The 21,691-nt window shown below is 36.2% G+C and overlaps 1 protein-coding gene and 1 long non-coding RNA gene across 3 annotated transcripts in view; both read right to left on the bottom strand.

Moving 5' to 3' along the window:
* The window catches only part of PLPP1 (phospholipid phosphatase 1), a 93,556-nt gene that overhangs the window by 40,339 nt on the left and 31,526 nt on the right, over positions 1-21,691 (bottom strand). Inside the window, exon 2 of one of the 2 annotated variants that reach the window (XM_032336232.1) lies at positions 19,878-20,032. The exons of the other annotated variant lie outside the window; for it this stretch is intronic. Within the exon in view, the coding sequence (XP_032192123.1) occupies positions 19,878-20,032 (155 nt within the window). The remainder of the gene's footprint in view (positions 1-19,877; positions 20,033-21,691) is intronic. 2 annotated transcript variants of the gene reach the window in all.
* Positions 90-12,375, bottom strand: LOC116586370. Its single transcript, XR_004284009.1, has 3 exons — positions 11,323-12,375; positions 876-975; positions 90-127 (listed from the first exon to the last, which is right to left on the bottom strand). It is a non-coding gene; the product is annotated as an uncharacterized LOC116586370 (long non-coding RNA).

Raw genomic sequence — 21,691 nt, 5'->3', positions numbered from 1 at the left:
TGGGTCGTGGTCTAGGGGTTGTGAGATCGAACCCTATGCCAGGCTCCATGCTTAAGGGGGAGTCCGCTTGGGATTCTCTCTCTTCCCCACTTTCTAGTAATCTCTAACCCACACAGGTGAGTGCTCTCTATAAAATAAATAAAATCTTTAAAAAACAAAACTAGTCACACAACATCTTTAACTTCCTCTGCACAAATACTCAGCATCTTAAAACCATGATGTAAACAAAGGTGTTAGTTGGAAAGACTGGCGGTGGGGTGTCCAGAGAACTAAGAAACTGTGGTTAAGAACTTTTTTACATGTGAAGAGAACTCTCCTAATAGTGAAAACTACATGAACACCTCCATAAAATAGTGTTTTAAGATTCATCAATGGTGTAGCATAGATGGATATCTTGTTCCTTTTTACTGCAGAATGGTATTCCATTACGGAGTTGTAAAACTATCCCATGTTCAGGAAGAGTGGCATGCGACTCCTGAGTTCACAGCAGCAAAGTATTAAGGGACACAATTCCCCAGGGCTAAGAGCAACAGCCACCAGCCTGAGAAATCCTGACACAAAACTGTCAGGCACCCTGAGGTGAGGCACACTTTAGTAGCCTCAAAGAGGAACAGACCCCAATGGCAAATAAAAGATAACACCAAACAGAGAGGACCATGTGCATTTGTGAAAGACCTCAGGGAACATATTCTTCTTTTAATGCCTGAACAAGAAGGAAGGATGTAGATATGGAGATTAGAACTATAAAGAATATAAAAGTATAGATTGAACTGTAGAATAAATGGATCTATTATTACTTTTGATACTTCACTTTGGCTAAACAGATAGGGGAGGTGTTAAGTCTACTTTCTTTATTAGGTCATTTGAAAACCTACCTTAGTTTGCTCACCAATGGGGAAATTCCAAGTAGGAAAGAGTCAGTTTTGAAAATACAAGTTGACAAAGATGCTAGTGAGGACCTGAGATATAATCATACTTTAAAAATAGTAAAAAGAATATGTCAATGCTTTATTTCTTTTCCTTCTGCTTATATTTAAAGAGCACAAAACTGTGGTGACTACTTAAGAGAACCTGTGAAGTTACTCTGCCCCATTTATGCATAAAATATAGTACACTTGGGTACATGGGAGTATATGATAAAATAAAGTTCAGGAAACAGAGGGAGTGAACCAGAAACAAAAATAATTACTGAACTACACCAAAAAATAAGAGTAAAGAAGAAGGAACTAAGATCAGTTTTACTGAATGTATTTCTTTTGCTATAAACAATTCAGAGCAGTCGCCTTACATACAACATACTCTCATGTTATACAGAGTGCTGATATGAGTATATTTCATTAATATTAATCTTTACTAGAGGCACAGTTTTTTTCATGAAAAATAACTTTTTCAACCAGCGTATGAAATTATAACTAAAATTAACTAAAACTAGAACATTCTCCTATTGGAAAATTCTATCACTAAATCTTATGAAAGAACTCTGAAAAGTTTAATATTAACTGTATTGGAACACAATTCAGTACACTGACCAAAATCTTATGGAACTCCATCTGTAACAAGTCTGATGAATTCAGGAAGCTTAAGGAAGATATAAAAATAACTTATTTTTGTCAACATTAAAAGATAATATAATTCAACTAGAAAAGGTAAAATCTCAAAGTCTTGCATACCATCTCTTTAAGAAAGAAGCAATCATTCAATTCAACCATTAAGTGGGGTCATACTACTCTGTACCAGGCACTAGGCTGAGGGGAGACTAACTGCAAATACAACATGGATCTTATAGTAGTCAAGTTGTGGATTCACTTTCAAAGTAAGAGTCAACAGCATTTGTTGATGGATGGATTTGACAGGAGTGTAGGGAAAGAGAAGTGAAGGATCACCCTAAGGTTTTTCCATTTGAGAGACTAGAAAGGGGGTTGGGGTTGAGGGGAGGTGACTGGCTGGCTCAGTCAGTAGAGGATCCAACTCATAATCTAAGGGTTGGTTGTGAGTTTCAGCCCCATGTTAGGCATGGGTCCTACTTAAAAAAAGAAAATAAAAATCTTCAAAATAAAATAAAATAAAATAAAGTTAAATTAACTGAGACAGGGAAGATTGGAGACTGAGTATCAGAGCAGGCAAAGGATAGATTTAAGAGTTCATACTTTGATGCATCACGTCTGATGTACCTATCAGTAGAGATATCAAGTAGGGAGTTGTACATAGAGCCCACTGGGGGAGAGGTCCAAGCTAAAGATGTACATTTGGCACAGAGTGGGTATCAAAGTTATGAAACTGGATGAGATCACCAAGAAATGAGTATGGATACAAAACTTAACACAAAATGGATTACAGAGATAGAACAATACAGAAAACTATAAAACCTTAAAAGAAAACAATTTTAGGGGCACCTGGGTGGCTCAGTCATTAAGTACCTGCCTTTGGCTAGGGTCATGATCCCAGGTCCTGGGATGGAGCCCCACATCAGGCTTCCTGGGAAGCCTGCTTTTCCCTCTCCCACTCCCCTTGCTTGTGTTCTCTCTTCACGGTTTCTCTGTCAAGTAAATAAATAAAATCTTTAAAAAAAAAAAAAACAGTTTTAGAAGTTTTTGTAATAGGGTTAAGTGAAGAATTCTTGGACACAACACCAAAAACACAGTCTATAAAAGAAAAAATACCAGGACACCTGGGTGGCTCACACAATTAAGCGCCTGACTCTTAATTTCAGCTCAGGTCATGATCTCAGGGTCATGGGATTGAGTCCTGCATCAGGCTCCCCACTCAGTAGGGAGTCTGCTTCTCTCCTTCTCCCTCTGCCTCTCCCCCTGTTCATTCTCTCTCTCTCTCTCTCAAATAAATCATCTTTTAAAAAAAAGAAAAGAAAAAATATCAACTTGATTCTTCAAAAGTAATTTTTTCTCTCAAAAGACATTTAACAGAATGAAAAGACAAGATACAGGGAAAACAATACTTGTAAATCAGATACTCAACAAAAGACTTTATGTATTCAGAATAAATTAAGATCTCTCTAAACTCCATGGAAAAAAATTAATATAAATAAAGTGAAATCTCACCAGAAAATAAGCAAAAGCTTGAACATATACTCAACGAAAGAGTGTATATGGTTATGCGGCAACCACATGAAAAGGTGTTCACCATCAACAGCCATTAAAGAAAAGCAAATTAAAGCCCTAAGGACAAATCACTGCATACCTATTACAATAGCTAAAATAAAAATACATTATTGGTGCTGGTGAAGATGTACAAGTGGACCTCTCAGCCATTTCTGGTGAGAATGAAAAATGGTATAGCCACTCTAGAAACAGGTTAGCAATTTCTTAGAAATTTAGATATACATTTACCAAAAGACAGCAATTCTACTACTGGGTAATCTCCCCTAGAAAAATGAAAATTATGTTCACCCATACAAGTACAGCCAACTTTTTTTTTTTTTTTTACAAAGACACAAAAGCAATCCAATGGAGAAGGAAGAATCTTTTTTCAGCAAAAGATGTTGAGACAATTAGTCATCCAATCACAAATACCAAAAAAAAAAAAAAAATGAACCTCACAGAGTTTTTCTTGTAATAGTCAAAAACTGGAAATAATCAAGATGTCCCTAAGACATCAGAAAGTCAATTTCAAATATATACTATATGAATCCATTTATATAACAAATGACAGAATTATAGTGAAGAACAGATTACTGGTTGTCAAGTGTTATGGACTGGGGAAGGGTGTGACTAGAAAGAGACAATGTGAGGGAGTTTCTCTGGGGTGATCAACAGTTCTGAACAGTTACACAAATCTCTACGTGTAGTAAATTTCACACACACACACACACACACACACACCCCACAGTAAAAACTGGTGAAATCTGAAAAAGGTCTGTATTTCCATTAGTACTGAGACTTTTACCCTGGTTATGTAAAATGTTATCACTGGAGGAAGCTGGGTGAAGGGAACAGGGAACTTTCTGAACTACTTTTGCAACTTGTAGGAAAGTCTAAAATTATTTCAAAATAAAACATTTTTTTCACTGTTTTCTGAATGCTGCTGATAGAGCAAGTAAGATGAAGATCACCAGATTTAACAACTTAGAAACTGCTGGTGACTGAGAGGAAACTGTTTACATGAACATGATAGTTAGAAAGCAGAATGCTTAAAACACAGACTCTGGTGGGGTTTAAGTTATTAGAAATGGCATCAAGTAGGATATGATCATGGAAGTTTAATAGCTGAGACAGACAATGAAATGGATCTCTGAAGTTGAAAAGTTAAGGAAAATGAGAATTTCTTACTAAATCTGGGGAGGGGAGGATCAGCTTATTTTTGAAAGATTCCCAAGGAGGCTACTGACCTATATTCAAGTACAGTAAACCATGAGATATTCCTCTAGAGTTACTCTAAGGTCTACAGAAAAGCTTATGAAAATCCTAAATGAGTAGTAAAATTGGACAATGAGAGAAGATTAGGAGGAAAAAATACATGCAAAGTATTTTGCTTCCACTTAAAAGGTGAGTAACTGGCAGTATCTTTCTCCAAAATACAACCCAAAGTAGTTTGCTACACTGGGAGCAATATCAGGGAACTCTATTCTTAAGAAAAAGGACAGACTTTGACTGGTGTATTATTTGCATCACTGAAACTGTCCTCTTCTCATGGCTTTCTAATTAACGGAAGAGCATCCTTTTTCAGTTAGATAAATACATATGAACAGATTAAGTGACTTGTACAAAGTCACACTGAATTTCAGGGATAGAGCAAAGAAACAGATTCAAATTCAAATTTTCACTCTTAAGGAGTTTAGATCAGGGTTCAGAAATTGCTCTGGTAGATAAAGTCAACCTAGACAGACAAGCTCCACCTTAACATTTACTGGCTGCTATCACACTAATCCCAAACTTCCTGCCACTATTCCCTAATCTAATCTTCACCACCTTAACTCACAAATGACAAAAGAAAACCAAAACAGAAGAATCCACAGGACTTACCCACTTCCATCAAAACAGATCTACTTCACACTGAAGACAATGAAGTATTGTCAAAAAGAATGTGAACAACAGAGTAAGTTAGACTTGAGGTTAAAATCCCAACCATGCTTTTTGGTAGCTATAAAGGAAAAATACCTACTAGCCTCAGAGAGCTGCAATGGGGAGATAAAGAATCTGTAACTTAGTAGACAGGAATACACAGGAAACACTCATGTGATAGAACACAGCCTTCCACTTACCATATATGAAAAGTTCTAAACCAAACAACAAGCACCCACATTAAAATAATTACAAAGAGAATAAGCAAAACTCCATAATCCACAAAATGGGTGCCTTTCTGGTTACTCTTCTCATCTCCTTAACCAATGATTTTCTTATTGGGACACACGAAATAGAATTACTCTCCACCCTGGAAACAGGTAATGCACAGATAAAATTAAACAAGGGTATACTCTCCACCCCCAAGTTACAGAGAAATTAATTTGAAAAAAAACTTATTTTTTTCTCTCAAATTTTGACAGCTCCAAAAAGAATGCTTTTAAGTATATTAGAAGATTAATACTCAAGTATAAGAATGTATCTGATTGAACACACATACATATTTAACTGAACACATGACTGGTACACTGTGCTTCACAACTCCCATGCATTCTGTTGAGAAAATCACTGAAATCACTAGACCATTCATTCCACTTTTACTGCCCTGCCAGTGACCTCTGCTTATAATCCCCCTAGATACAACGACATCACAAATTGGATCTCCACCCCCACTCCACCATCTAAACCAAGACAGCCAAGCCAAGAACAGCTGTTGGAAAGTCATTTGATTAAAAAGATTACTCCCTACTGCTACCCACTCTGGTGAGCAGCAACTGGGACATGCCTTCTGAAAGGTGGTTGTTCTGATACCATGCTCTGAACTGGTGTTGACTGTTCACAGCCCCAAAACAGAGGTAAAAACACAGAAAGTTTTCTCCCTGCAAGTAATACAGAACTGGGGGACCTGGGTGGCAAACACTCAGTTAAGTGTTTGCCCTCAGCTCAGATCATGATCCTGGGGGATGGAGCTCCTAGTTGGGCTCCCTGCTCAGCAGGGAGCCTGCTTCTCCCTCTCCCTTTGCTCTTCCCCCACTGATGTTCCCTCTTTCTCTAATAAATAACCCTTAAAAAAAAAAAAGTAATACAGAATTCCATTTCTTGTCATGTTAAAAACACAGGGTTATGATAAAGCAGTAAACAGTCACTTTTAAGACCCTTTTTCAATTCTCATCCCAAATATAAAAGCTTAAATATAATTGATAAGGGGAGGCTCCTGCATGGCTCAGTCAGTTGAGTCTCTGCCCTCAGCTCCAGTTATGAACCTGAAACCTTGGAATCGGAGCCCCACGTTGGACTCCCTGCTCAGGAGGGAGTCTGCTTCTGCCTCTCCCTCTGTTTCTTCCCTACTCATGCTCTCTCTCTGTCTCTTGCTCATTCCTTCTCTCTCTCTCTCAAATAAATAAATAAAATCTTTAAAAATTGACAAAAATGGTGGAGAATTTTTTTTAATTCTTAAAGAAGGAGCCCACAGGAATGTGCTACAATAGAATATTAAGTGTTCTTCCAAAAAGCCAGATAAACGACATAAGCTATTTATGGCTCCAGGGAAACACCAAATGTTTCATGAGTGACTTCTTTACAGACACTATTTTTGCTCACACTTCACAATTACTGAATAAGGTAGTATTCAAAATCCCTGTGCTGCATTGGACATGTTTATTTTTTATGGCTTACATCACCAATCCTGCCCTCCAATCACAAATGAGTTAGTTTCACATAAGCAGTTTTAAACTTACACTTCTTTTAAACATAGGTCCTGTTTCTCAACAGAAACTAAATTTAGGATTTTTAAATATTTGTTTAAAGTAACCATATAACATGGCCAAGGAATTAAATAGTTTTAAATGAGCTTTCTTTAAAAGGCCCACAATCCCTTATTCTAAGATTCAAGACCTTCAAATTCCCAACCAGAACTTATGTAATGGCAAAACTTAACCTGAACAAATGAAGAAATGACCCTAGTCTTTATCTGTACTAGTCATATTTTACTACATAGATTTTCATGTCTTTGATTATGGTCGACTCCACCAAGAATATTACATAAAGTATACAAATCATATAACCTTTCAAAAATTCAAAAAGTTTTGGCTCCAAGAGTTTTGGATAATGGACTGTGAGACTGTACTTAGATAAAATCTTCACTGTTAAAAAAATGTTTCTAAATTCAACATACTATTTTTCAGGAAACCAAAAAATGTTAAATCCATTTAAGTTTTATTGCATAATAAAGCCTGCAACAGTAATGGGCCCCCTCACATAAAATGTACTAAACATATCTTAATTATCAGATAATAAGTGCCACGAGATTTCAGTTGTTTTTTCCTTTTAAAGACTAAAAACTTGCACTGAATTTTAAGTACTATTATGTTTTCCAAACTTAAGTCTCCACTAGATTAAGTTTTATTAAGTTTTACTCTATTTATTAGATTGTCAACAAATTTAGCACTTTCCTTTGATAAAACCAATAAACTGAAGTCAAAATATCATGAGTTAACATAAATAAGATGAAGCACAGCCCTGAACTTTCATTTTCTTACTATATAATTCTATTCATAGCAATGAATGTATGTTCATTTACTATAAGGATAATCATTTGTAGTAATCATTACTAATTTTAGCCAAAAAATACTGACATATCACTAAACTTGTTGATTAAGTTTTTGTATTTTTAAAATTAGTATACTTTATCATTTAAAGCAGTTTTATTTTTTTTATTTTTTTTTTAAATCTTTTTTTTTTTTTTTTTTTAATTTGACAGAGAGAGATCACAAGCAGGCAGAGAGGCAGGCAGAGAGAGAGGAGGAAGCAGGCTCCCTGCTGAGCAGAGAGCCCGATGCGGGCCTCGATCCCAGGACCCTGAGATCATGACCTGAGCCGAAGGCAGCGGCTTAACCCACTGAGCCACCCAGGCGCCCTAAAGCAGTTTTAGATTTAAAAAAAATTAGCAGAAATATTTATTCCCTCTCTATAAGCACAACTGTTAATTTCCCCCATTATCAATGTTTTTCTGTTATAACTGAAGAATCAATACTGATAACACTATTAACTAAACTCCATAGTTCACATTAGGGTTATTCTTTGTTGTACATTCTATGTGTTTCGGCAAATACATAATGACATACATCCACCACTAAAACATCATATAGAATAGTTTCACTGCCCTAAATATCTTCTGTACTCCAACTCCCCATCACTCCCTTGTCATCCCTGAACACCTGGCAACCACTGACCCATCATTTTATTGTCTCCAAAGTTTTGCCTTTTCCATAATGTCATATAGTTGGGAGTCATATGCTATACAGCCTTTTCAGAATTGCTTCCTTTATTTCACATACACATTTAAGGCTCTCTTTTTTATGACTGGACAGCTCATTTCTTTTAGCACTGTATAATATTCCATCATACAGACATACCACAATTGATTCATTTACCTTCTGAAGGAAATCTCAGTGGTTTCCAAATTTTGGCAATCAGGAATAAAGCTGCTGCTACAAACATGGTGTGCTGGGTTTGTGTGGACCTAAGTTTTGAATTCATTTGAGTAAATATCTAGGAGCACAACTGTTAGATCATATGATAAGATTAGGTTTAGTTTTCTAAAAAACTGCCAAACCATCTTACAGAGTGACTGTACCATTTTACAATGCCACCAGCAATGAATGAGAACTACTGTTGCTCCACAGCCTCACCAGCAGTTGTCAGTGTTTTGAATTCTAACCATTCTAATATGTGTGTAGTGGTATCTCATTATTATTTTAATTTACAATTCCCTAATGAAGATATTTGGCCATCCTATAATATGTTTATTCGCCATCTGTGTAATTACTTTGGTGAGGTGACTATCTGTTCAGATCCTTTTGCTACTTTTTGATTGGGTAGTTTGTCCTCTTACTGTTGAGTTTTAAGAGTTCTTTGTATATTTCAGATACAGTGCTTTATCAGATATGTGTTTTATAATTATTTTCCCTCAGTCTGTGGCTATACACAGAGCAGAACTTTTTAATTTTAATGAAGCCCAACTTATCAATTATTTATTTCAAGAATCATGCTTTGGTGTCATTATCTAAAAACTCATTGCGAAACCCAAGGTGAAAATTTATTTTTAATTACAAAAAAGCTTTCAAAGAAACCAGGTTTCAACCAATATCTGTTTTATAAACTTTGTTCACCCAATTTCTTAAAACCTAAAAAAGTAAAGCAAATAACATCCCAACCTACAGTTTTCAAAATACTACTTATGAAAGAGAAAAATAAAATGAAATGTTAACACAAATGTCTACACTTTTTTTTTTTTTAAAGTAAACTCCATGCCACAAATGGGGCTCAAACTCACAACCTAAAGATCAAGAGTCACATGTTCCACCAACTGGGCTATCCAGGTGTCCAGCTTGGCCATTTTGCCAACTCAGTGTTTACCAAATTCAATTATGTCACTAATGCTTGAAAAAGCTGGGAGTGAGGGGGTGAGGGGAAGAGGAGATTTAACTCTGAAAGCAAGTCTATTTCTTTTCTTTTCTTTTCTTTTTTTATTTTTTAGGATTTTAAGTAATCTCTACACCCAGTGTGGGGCTCAGACTCAAAAGCCCCAGAATAAGATTCACACACTATACCAACTGACCCAGCCAGTCTCCCCTGAAAGCAAGTTTAGATGGTAAGAAGACTTAAGCAAAACAAACATTTTAATTTCAATTGTCTTATCACATATAATTCATTGATGAAGCTTATTTGGTAGAAAGAGATTTTAGGACTTCTCAGAAAACCAGAATTTTCCTTTAAAAATAATGTTCCACCCATTCAAATCCTACAAAAAATTTGTCAAGAAACATGCAGTAGAAAAGTTGAAAGATAATGTCTACTAGTTTAGTAGAGTTGTGCTCAGCATGTGAAGCAAAAGTTTTTCACCCCTTAAACTTATTAGGAAAGGCATTCCATAACAACCCTGAAACAATTTTTTTTTTTTTAAGATTTATTTATTTTAGAGAAAGAGCACATGCGTCAACAGCGTGGAGGAGGGGAAAGAGACCAAGAGAATTTCAAGCAGACTCTCCGCCGAGCACGGACCCCATAAGGGGCTTGATCCCAGGACCCAGAGATCATAACCCTAGCCAAAACCAAGAGTCAGTCCCATAAATGACTGAGCCACCCAGATGCCCCACCCCAGAAACTATTTTTAAGATTTTATGAGAAGATATTTTTCCCAGTGAATCCCTTAAAAATTCAGAGCATTTAGGAAAACAACAATGAAATTGAGTAAGCTTGGCTATTGTGACATGAAGAGAGCTTCAGTTTCAATTATCGGCAGTATATACTCAATATTTACATAACTTTTCTCTTCTCTAAGTACATCCAGTATAAGTTAAAATTTATCAAAATATTTTCAAGGGTTCCAGAAAATGAATATATAATTATTAATATACTGAATCTACACACTATGTCTTCCAAACAGCATGAAAAGCAATCTTAAAGAAAACGTCCATGATTATGGCAAATTGCTTAGAGATGCATCTGTTATTACTTTATTTTGTGACAATTATATACAGAAAGAGTGCCAGAAAAACTGCTTAGAGCAACTGATTGAATCAGTACTTTCCATAACAATGTTGACAGGAAACAAAGCTCATATGGGAATAAGTAAACAATAAAACTGTTTTCCAACAGAAGAAACCCACCCCCATAATACTACTTACCTTTAATTCAAATGGCTATTTCCCCCATATTTTAAGATATTTATAATTAGGATATATATTCAATATAATAGTATCCCATTTTTCTCCTGAGAAGCTGTTTTAGTGAGGTACCTCAGATTAAAGATGACCTGGAAATACAGTATATTCCAAAAAGCTATGGTTTATTTTCATGGTGATGATTATTATTAAACATAAGCAACAATCTTTCCCATTTCACATGTAGTAGTTTTTCATTAATTTTTTCTACCTATATTTTTAAAGATCTATTTATTTATTTTAGAGAAAGAGCATCCAAGTGAGCAGGGGCGAAGGCGTAGGGGAGTGGGGGTAAGGGCACAGAGTAAGGGAGACAAGCAGACCTCCTGCTGAGCAGGGAGCCTGCCACAGGACTCCATCCCAGGACCCTGAGATCACGACCTAAGCTGAAATCAACAGACACTTAACCACTTGAGCCACCCATAGGTGTCCTTCTAACTATATTTTTAAACCATTACGACATACCAAGCACGGTGTTTGGTGCTATGAACACAATGGAGCAAAAGAGAGGAGATCATGCCTACCCTAGTAAACCTTGTTGTCTTGCATCTCTTGGGGTGAATCTGGAAAAAGGAAGCCACAGCACCAATGTTAACATGGCAAGTGGAGCAACACACTGTTTTGATACCAGTTTCCTGGACTAGTAGAAGAGAGGTGTCAAGAGAGACTTGCCATGCCTTAAAAGCCAACAAACGCCAATGGCTTCCGACAGTGGAGGGCATTTATGGACACTCGGACCATAAACATATTTTACTTATGTATTACCTTACAGCTTATAAAAATATACTAACCCATCCATTCTGTCTTCATGATTAGCAATTTCTTATTATCACCTAAGTAGCTATTCAAAAAAAAAAGAGCCTCATTTGTCTTCTTTAGTTCACCCTAAAGAAACAGGACTTTTCAAACCATGTGCCAAAAATAAAAAACTTCAGAAAATCCATACATACACAGTAAATGATCTCCCTTATCTTCTCAAACATTATCAAATTCCAAACTTGGCACATGTAGTTTTCTATAACAATTCAACCCAAAAAAGTTATTCCATACTGTCTTTTTCCTCAGCACTTAATAAAGGGAATAAAAGAACTAAAAGAAAAAAAAAAGAAATAGAAAGTAATCACAATAGCAAAAACAGAAAAAAATGTCTAAGTTATGTTTTATCCCTTAAAATTCTAAATACTATCTACTTAATATATTCCACTAATAACAGTTGTAGCAAAAATCTTAGGAATAACCATCCTATAAAAATACTTGTGCTGAATGCTATACAAAAGCCAAGCATTTTTTGGTTACATTTAGCCACGCGACCAACGAAAGGATAATCCAAAGTACATTATTTTAAATTGTGGCTTAGGAGGCTATTGACATTTCTGTTTTTTGTAATAATAACCTAGAATGACTTTACTAAAACCAAAAACTGGAATACTCCACATCCCAGAGTAAGGGAATTCTAGTAGACAAACACTTAAACAAGTGAAACATAACAGGTATTCAAATACCACAATACTAAAAATAAACTTGAAGATTTTTTGTGTATTAGGATAAGTTTATATAAATGTTCTATCATGAGCTAACAACTTAAAATACAATAGATACTTAGGATGAAGTTTGTCATTAGCAACAGTAGATTGTGACAAAGACTCTCTTCTTAACCAAATTTTAAACCAAATTTTAGTAAGCTTCCTCTAAACTCTGTTCCTATTTTTATTTTTTTAAGATTTTATTTATTTATTTGACAGAGATCACAAGTAGGCAGAGAGGCAGGCAGAGAGAGAGGAAGGGAAGCAGGCTCCCCACTGAACAGAGAGCCAGATGCGGGGCTCGATCCCAGGACCCTGAGATCATGACCTGAGGTGAAGGCAGAGGCTTTAACCCACTGAGCCACCCAGGTGCCCCTACACTCTGTTCTTTATTTATTTTTTTTTTTTTAGTTATTTATTTGACAGGCAGAGACCACAATTAGGCAGAGAGGCAGGCAGAGAATGAGAGGGGTGGAAGCAGGCTCCCCGCTGAGCAGAGAGCCCGACAGGGGGCTCGATCCCAGCACCCCGGGATCACAACCCCAGCCGAAGGCAGAGGCCCCAACCCGCTGAGCCACCCAGGCGCCCTGCTACACTCTGTTCTTAAGAAGGCTTTGACCTTGGCCTTCTGTGTCTTTTCTGTCCTTGCTGGGCCTCCACAGCCCAGCCTTAGCAAGAATCCCCCAATTGTTGGGGCTCCTGGTTGGCTCAGTGGGTTAAGCCTCTGCCTTTGGCTCAGGTTATGATCTCAGGGTCCTGGGATCCAGCCCCGCGTTGGGCTCTTTGCTCAACAGGAGCCTGCTTACTTTCCCTCTCTCTGCCTGACTTTCTGCCTACTTGTGATCTCTGTCAAATAAGTAAATAAAATCTTTTAAAAAAAAAATCCCCCAACTGTTAATATCTGATCACACTTCATACTTGGTCAAGTTCCTTAATCCCAACTTTTAATGTCTAAGTCCTGGTATACCCTGAAGAAGAATCCTATTAGGTCAGTTTTGCAAGAACCCTGCTACTGTTGATGCCTTCTCTTAGTGATTTTGTATCTCCTGACCTCCACACCCTGCTCCTTGGCTATAAATCTCCACTTATCCCTGCTGTATTCAGAGCTGAGTTCCATCTCTTGCTCCTATTGCAATAATCTTGAATAAAGTCTTCCTCACCATTTTAACAAGTGTCAGCATCATGTTTTCTTTAATAAAAGAAACCTTATAAGGGATTACTAATTCCTCAGTAAACTTCAGTTGGTAGATTGAAAGAAGGGGAAAAACTAAAACTTTTTCTTAAAATTACTCCTATCAACCAACATCTGAGCACTGAATTGTGTTCAAGGCACCAAGTTTATAGTATTAAAGATAAAAAGATTTTTATCTTTTTATTTAAAATTTTTTTTAATTTTAAAAATTTTTAAAAAGATTTTTAACAAAGAATTTGACTGGCCTTTGTTTTGGCTCCTGTGAGCCAAAGAGACTAAATTCTTAGTATTTCCTGAGTAACAGGAATACCTTTGTTGTTCATGAATCTGTTAAATCATACCTGAGTTTATGCTGACAAGATGACTCAGGATGGGTATGAGTGCTATTAAGATCAGCCATGTGATCAGAGGGATGGGGCTTCGAGCCCCAGGGAGGGGAAGGGGACTGGAAATTGAGGTTCAATCAGATGGCCAATGGTTCAATCATACTTAGTCAAACATGAAATAAGTTAAACCCCAATAAAAACACCTGACACTTAAAGCTTTGTGAATACACCAGAGTGCTGGGATGATGATAAGCCTTGACTCCACTAGGAGAGGGCACATAAGTACATAAGTTCTGCATTCAGGCTCCTCCCAACTTCCACATTTCACTTTAAGTGTATCTTCACTATTGATTTGGATCCTTTATAGAAAAAAAAAACTCTAATAGGGGAGCCTGGGTAGCTCAGTCAGTGAAGTGTCTGACTCTTGATCTCAGCTCAGGTCTCAACCTCAGGGTCATGAGTTCAAGCCCACATTGGGCTCCATGCTGAACATAGAGCCTACTTAAAAAAACAAAACCAAAAAAAGAACCAAAACAAAATAAAACAAAAAACCGCTGTAATTGAAAATAATGCACAGGGGAACCTGGGTGGCTCAGTGGGTTAAGCCTCTGCCTTTGGATCAGGTCATGGTCTCAGGGTCCTGGGATCAAGCCCCATAAAGCCCCGCCTCGGACTCTCTGCTCAGTGGGGAGCCTGCTTCCCCCTCTCTCTCTCTGCCTGCTTGTGAGCTCTCTGTCAAATAATAAATAAAAATCTTTAAAAAGAAAAAAAAAAGCACTTTCCTGAGTTCTGAGTCATTCTAGTGAATTATTAAACCTGAGAGAGTCATGGGAACCTCCAAATTCATAGTAGGCTTATCAGAAGTACAGGTGGCCTGGGAACCCCCAATCTTATGGCAGCCATCTGAAATGACGGCAGTCTTGTAGGGGAAGGGGGTCATGGAAATCCCCTGGGTTTGTAGCCAATTGGTCAGAAGTATGGGTGACCCTGGGACCCTCAAACTTACAGCTGACAACGAAAGTGAGGGCAGTCTTTTTGGAAACCATGACCTTAAACCAATGGTGGAATCTGATGCCAGTTCTGGGTGGTTAGCATCAGAACTAGATTCTAGTATACTGTTACATACAAGACAAAATTTCTCTCTTTGAGGAGACAGATAAAGGATTATCAGCAGGTCCACTTAAGACCAAAGGAACCCAGCAAGAACAAGAAGTGGAGCTTTTATTTTGATTTATTGTGCATTTTCAAAATATCATTATTTATATATTTTCTTTTGGAACTTTCTTGGAGACAAACAAAATTAAACCCACACACAGAACAGTTCAGCTTTTGGAACAACTATATGAAAATGGGTATACAGTTTACACAGTTAAACTTCGTGTTTATCAAAATGAAAATGGAGTAATTTCTACTGGGCTTTAAAATTTAAAAATAGCCTTCCTTGTACAAAACAGTATGTGTACACAGGAAGAAATCAAGTGGAAATGAAGAAATAAAATGAAGGTAATACCATAGTAGTGATCAGAGAAAACCATTATTTCTCTTTTCCTTCCCCTTCCCACTTAATATATTAAAAGAGATCTTACCAGGTCAGTAAGTATCAAAAATTTAAAAAAAATATGGATATCTCAATATTTTATCACTGGGGTATGGGACACAAAAAGTCCCTAAGCCTGAACTTATTTATTTATTATATAATTATTATAAATTTATTTCCAATTTTCTACTATAAAAATGATGCTGTAATAAATATTCTAACTAATTTTCTGCATGTAATTGGTACTATTTCCTTAGGTAAACTATTTAAAGTATAATTTCTAGGTCTAATGATACTTTCTTCTTAACACACATTTATACTCCTGCTAGCTTTGTATATGAATATGCTTGTTTTCTATTTTTTTAAGATTTTTAAATTTTATTTATTTTTGTGAGAGAGAGAGAGAGAAAGAAAGAGAGTGAGGGAGCCTGAGTGGGGGGGAGGGCAGAGGGAGAAGCAGACTCCCCACCGAGAAGGGGAGCCTGATGTGGGACTCCATTCCAGGACCTTGTGATCATGACCTGAGCTGAAGGCAAACACAGAACTGACTGAGTCACCCAAGTGCCCTACGCTTGTTTTCTATACCTGATAATGTAAGGAGACCTTTTCCCTTTGCCAACATAAGAGGCCAAACCATTTTCTCAGTGTTGCTTTAAAATGAACTTTTTAAGAAACTGACCCTTTTTAAAAATATTTTTTGGCAATTTTTTTCTTCCACAGACAACTTTTTGCTTATGCTCTTTGTCCATTTAACTTTGGAGCATTCATCTGTTTTTCTCTAACGTCTAAGAGTATGTATATACAATATGAACAGTTTAAGCCTTTTTCAAATGTATCCAAATTCATCCGTAGTTTGTCATGATGCAGTTTAGGTCACTATGAATAATACAATGTCCTTTTAGGAGCTTTATAAGTTGGCCAAAGAAAATAGTCTTTATTAGGGTAATGGTCAATTATTTTAGGCTAAACATTTGTACTACAACGTAGTAACATAGAGCATTAAAGATCTAAAAAAAGCAAATACTCACAGTCACTAACAAAACCTAAAAAAAGGCAACTACTCACAGCCACTACTCAAATTAGTGTAAAATATTCCATTAAAAACAGATAACAGTTTTCTATTCCCAAACTGTATACTTTAAACTTTAGAAAAAGTGTACTTATTCATTTCAACAGAGGAATTTGGGATTTAATACTTACTTTACTTTTACTATCATTACTCTCAGAGTTTGCATACAAATTCAAGATTTTACCTCTTTCTAGAAATTTAAAAATTAATAAAAGTAAATATAAAAGATAAGGAGGGAGAAGACACATGAAGTCAAAAGGGAAAGGAAGAAAACTGATGTCAAAAAGTGGATCCTTAAAACTCATAAAGAACTTTAATCCTCAAAACACAGTCTTTATATATATATATATATATAATTATATTTATATATTATATATCTTTATAAATTATATATGTTTTATATTTATATATATTTTAAAAACTATATATATAGTTTTCTGAATTTTGCATCTTTTTGATTAGCTGATGAATGCACTTTTTAAAAAAGATGCTAGATTGTTTAAAAAAAAAAAAAAAAGTTTTGGCCTTAAAATTGTTTTATCATCTGGGGCACCTGGGTAGCTCAGTTGGTGGGCATCCAACTCGGTATCAGCTCAGGTCCATGATCTTGGGGTTTGGGATAGAAGCCCAGTTTGGACTTCTAGCTGGGCGTGGAGTCTGCTTGAGATTCTCTCTCCCTCTCCCGCTCCCTCTGCTCCCTCCTTTCACTCTTCCTCTAATTAAAAAATGTTTTATCATCCAAAATCTTACTATTCAAATTATAAAGTATCTGTGTATATTAAGTTACATCAAATGTAAATCACCTTACAGAAAAGTAAAATTGTCTTCTACATCTAATGTTATGTAAATTAGTAAAACAAAAAACAAAAAGGTAAAATCTTGAATTTGTATGCAAATTTTTTTCAGAGAGAGTTACAGAGGCACAGGGCAGGGGTAGGTAACCAGGTAAGGTGGAAGGAGGCAAGGCTTAGGCAAGTATCAGGGAGATGTGGACTCTAGGATTGGAACCATAAGGACAAGTGTGCTTTTGATACAGGGACAGCATGTGCAAAACATTTGTGGTGTGAAGTACCAGGGCCTGATCATGAAACACCAAATCGCTTCAGATGGCCGGAGTGGGGACTTTCTCCAGAGCACCATAAGGAACCGCTGCAGGATTTTAATAGGGAAACAAGTGGAGTGGGCATGTTTAGAATTCAGAAGAAGTATAAAAGCAGTGGTCCGGTTCCAAGATGTTCCCTCATGAATGGCGACGCTAGCCTGTGGAATTTGCAAGAATACCCTAGGAATTTGCAAGAATACCCTTATAATACTCCACAAGCTATCAGCACATTTAAGGCCCAGAAACTGGCCAAATACTACTACTTCCTGCCATTTAAAAAAGAATTTATCTTTATGGCTGTTAAATGCGTCTTCATATTAATAATGCAAAAACATTTGTTTTAAAAATTAGTAAAAAATTTTTAAAAACTTAGTAAAAACTAAAGGAACAAAAACTTAGTAAAAACTAAATAAAGGAATAAAACTGAATTTTCAAAGTGCTCATAATGATCTATAAGACTGTCCAACTAAAGGAAGCAACATCAAAATATGAACTGTCTTCAGGCAGTACAACTACAGGTGATTTCTTTTTCTTTTTTAACAGATTTTCTTAAATTCAGAAATGCGTATCTTTTTTTTTTAAAGATTTTTATTTATATATTTGACAGAGAGAGATCACAAGTAGGCAGAGAGGCAGGCAGAGAGTTGGGGTGGGGGGAAGCAGGCTCCCCACTGAGCAGAGAGCCAGATGCAGGGCTCGATCCCAGGACCCTGAGATCATGACCCGAGCTGAAGGCAGAGGCTTAACCCACTGAGCCACCCAGGTGCCCCAAAAATGAGTATCTATTATTTTTATAACTAAACTTTTTTTTTTTTTTTTTTTTTTAGAAAAAGATGAAATGTACCAAGTCAAATAACTAGAAGTAACTTCCTGATCTTCAAAGAATTGACTCCTCAAAGAGAAGGGTTGGTTTTTAAAAACCTTACCTGGTGATAGCTGCTCAAAGTAACGGCTACAAAACACACCCTGCACTTCATACAAGCAGAGTTACAGTAAGACAGTACAGTCTATTTTCATCTAAGTGTCAGTACTATATGCTTTGCTGTACACTGTTTCATCAGTCTGAAGGCTAAAGCAAAAGTTACCAGTTATGGTAGAATTTACTTTTTAGGGAAGAAGTAATTACCTCCATAAACTAAATCCCAGATTTTTCTCCTTTTTAATGTTATAAAAGTAGTTATGATCAAATTAAAATATGTAGAAAATATATGGAAATGTTATTCTATCTTGATATATCACAAAACCCAGCCCCCTTTACCTTAATATAGTGCTAAACACCATCCAGAAACAAACAAACAAACAAAACAAAACAACCTGCTAGCCAAAAAGAAAAAAAGAACTCAGATATGAAATGGAAAACTAAAGAACTAGTTAGGTTATTATTCTTAGCCATATCAGGGCAAAATAAACAAAGAAAAACCAGCCTGTCCTATTATGGAAATAAGGCTGCTGTGTCTGCTACAACAAAAACTTTTAAGTCAACTATTTAGCAAAACCAACTGCCAAAAGATAACTGGTCAAAGGAGAAATACAGCATTGTCACTGGATGCAATCCCAAGACAGTCAAGGAGGTAAATCTTTGCTCCCTCTCTTCTATTTCCAACTCACATAAAGAGAAACAGGATTAAAAAAAAAAGAGAGAGAGAGAAACATGATAGGGCAGGATTCAGTAATCATAGGCAAAGATAAAGAAAGTAATCAGAAAATCTCAAGGACCAATCTTAAACCTAATTTGTGAAACTTAACCTAGAAGGAAAGTTTCCAGTTATTTAAAAAAATGAAAACAAATATTATCCTGTAGACAGATGAATTATCTAAAGATCAGCACAACTTAGAAAATAGTAAATTTTGATGTATACTGAGGATTTTATTTTGCATATGTATTTATATTCTTTCTGCTGAGTTGTCTTCTCAATTTTAATGAATAAATCTATCTCCTTTCTTATGGTTTCAATATTCATTTAAATACGATAAAATAAGCATAATCTTAGTTTCAGCTCTGCCATAAAATAGCTTGACCAAGTGTCTGGGCCTAACTTTCTTCACTTACATACAGAAAAATATTGGCCCAAATGACTTAAATGAACACTTCCATTGTAAATTATTCATTCTATAGTTCTTCATGAGGACTTCAAGTTATTTTGGGTAACATTCCCCTTTAACTGAAGTAACACTGTCCCTAGATTAAAACAGTGGGTATATTCCCCAGTCATTCACCACATCAACACTGGTGAAGACAGTACTACAGACTTACTTCCACCCCAAATCCATCACTTCATCCATCCTCCAGCACAATAAACGCATCACTACCTACTTATTTATTTACTTACAGAGGAAATGGGTAAACCAAGCCCCACTACGGAGAGGACAGTGGTTGTGACGGTACTGTCATGGTACGGATACTGGATGCTGTTGTCTTTACAGAAAAAGCCTCTCTGAAATGGACTTATTTGGCCCAAATTTAGAACAGCCATAGGCATGGAAGCTGTTGGGGAAGGGAAAAAAGATACACATGGTTAAATTCAATTCACTTCATTATGAAGTAAACTCTACTGAATGGGATGCAAATTTTAACCATATTTGGTCCTTTCTGAAAAGGATCAATACTCCAAAATACCCAAGAGTAGAGATAAAGGAAACCATGCAGCATTAGCTTGACCATATCAGCCCCACACTTATCAAGTATAAATTCTCTTGCTTGCGTTGACCTCTGATTTTAAAGACAATCAATAAAAGAAATAACCAGAAAAGGGAGCAAAATTGGTCCATAGAACAATAAAGCTGAAAAAACAGGAGGCTTTCTATTTTACATTTTGTAACTAGTTTATTTTTAATCAAATTGATTGATATCTTTAATATGTTTAAGAAAAAAAGGGAAAACCATAAATATATTTAGTTATCAATAATATCATAACAGCCAAAAATCCTCGGGGTGGGGGGATAGAAACCTTTGTTTCACATTAAAAAGCAAATTAATAGGGTTAGGAAAAAATAGAAACCATAAGTGTATTTGATAATAAAAACAGAAAGAAACTAGCCTTTTTTCCCCAAAGATATATTTAAAATGATTAGACCTGCAAGACTTGAAATCACTTGAGCCAATAATACAGGAATAATATCCATTTCAAATTTTTCACCCAAGTAAAGTGAAAGACCAAGAGAAGTTAAATAAATGAGAAGCCTTGTAGTATGTTGAAATTTACTAGGTTTTTATGCTTTGTTTTATACAATTCAAACACTCTCACCTCTACTTGCTATATGTTCAGCACTAGGTTAGGCCACACAAAGGGAGAAAAACTAGTATAAAACTGACACTAGGTTCAAGAGCCTAAACCTTATGTGTAGAAACAGAATGTATATTGGAGGAAATTGCTTAAAATTTAATACCAAGATAGCTATGGGGGGGAGGGGTGATGAAATTGTTCTGTATCTCGACTGTGACGGTTACCCATAACTCTAAGCATTTGTCAAAACTCACAGAATGTACATCAAAATAAGTCAATTTTATACTATGTAAATTTATAAAAAAATAACATAAAAAAGACATTAAGTGTGTCTAATTTCTAAAATGATATAAAAGGTCCTATAGGAACTCAGAGGTCAACGTGAACTAGAGTAATTAGAAAAGACTATTTTTAAAAAGGCAATTGAGTTGAACCTGTCATAGCAGGTAAACCACAGGCAATAGGGAGGGGCTCAGGGAGAGCATTTAGTGGTACAAAAAAGCAAGGTCAGCATGAGGTTGCACTAACAAGAGCACAGAGGGAATGAGCAAGGGGTTTTCAAGGTAACATTTTAGAGCCAACCTGTACTGCATGCTCACACATGCCAGGCACTGGGCTACACAGATTAACTCCATTCTTACTTATAACCCTGCAGGTAATACCACTTCTCCCATTTTTCACATAAAGTTATTATGAGGCTTAGACAAATGTGGACCCTTGCTAAAACATAAGGAGTAAAACCAGGATTCCAGTACAAGCTGTTTCATTGTATATGTGGCCTCCCATGGAGGCAAGTGATCTGGATAAATTAAAACATGAGAACTGTGGTAAGAAGTTGGGAGGTGGGAGACTAATGATTTGAAAAAGCTTGTTCAGTATAAAATACATATTGTGTTCATGGGGCGCCTGGGTGGCTCAGT

This window comes from Mustela erminea, chromosome 3, assembly GCF_009829155.1.
Source record: "Mustela erminea isolate mMusErm1 chromosome 3, mMusErm1.Pri, whole genome shotgun sequence".
Taxonomy (NCBI): domain Eukaryota; kingdom Metazoa; phylum Chordata; class Mammalia; order Carnivora; family Mustelidae; genus Mustela; species Mustela erminea.
The sequence above is the reverse complement of the archived record's forward strand: the minus strand, read 5'-3'. Positions and strand labels throughout refer to the sequence as shown.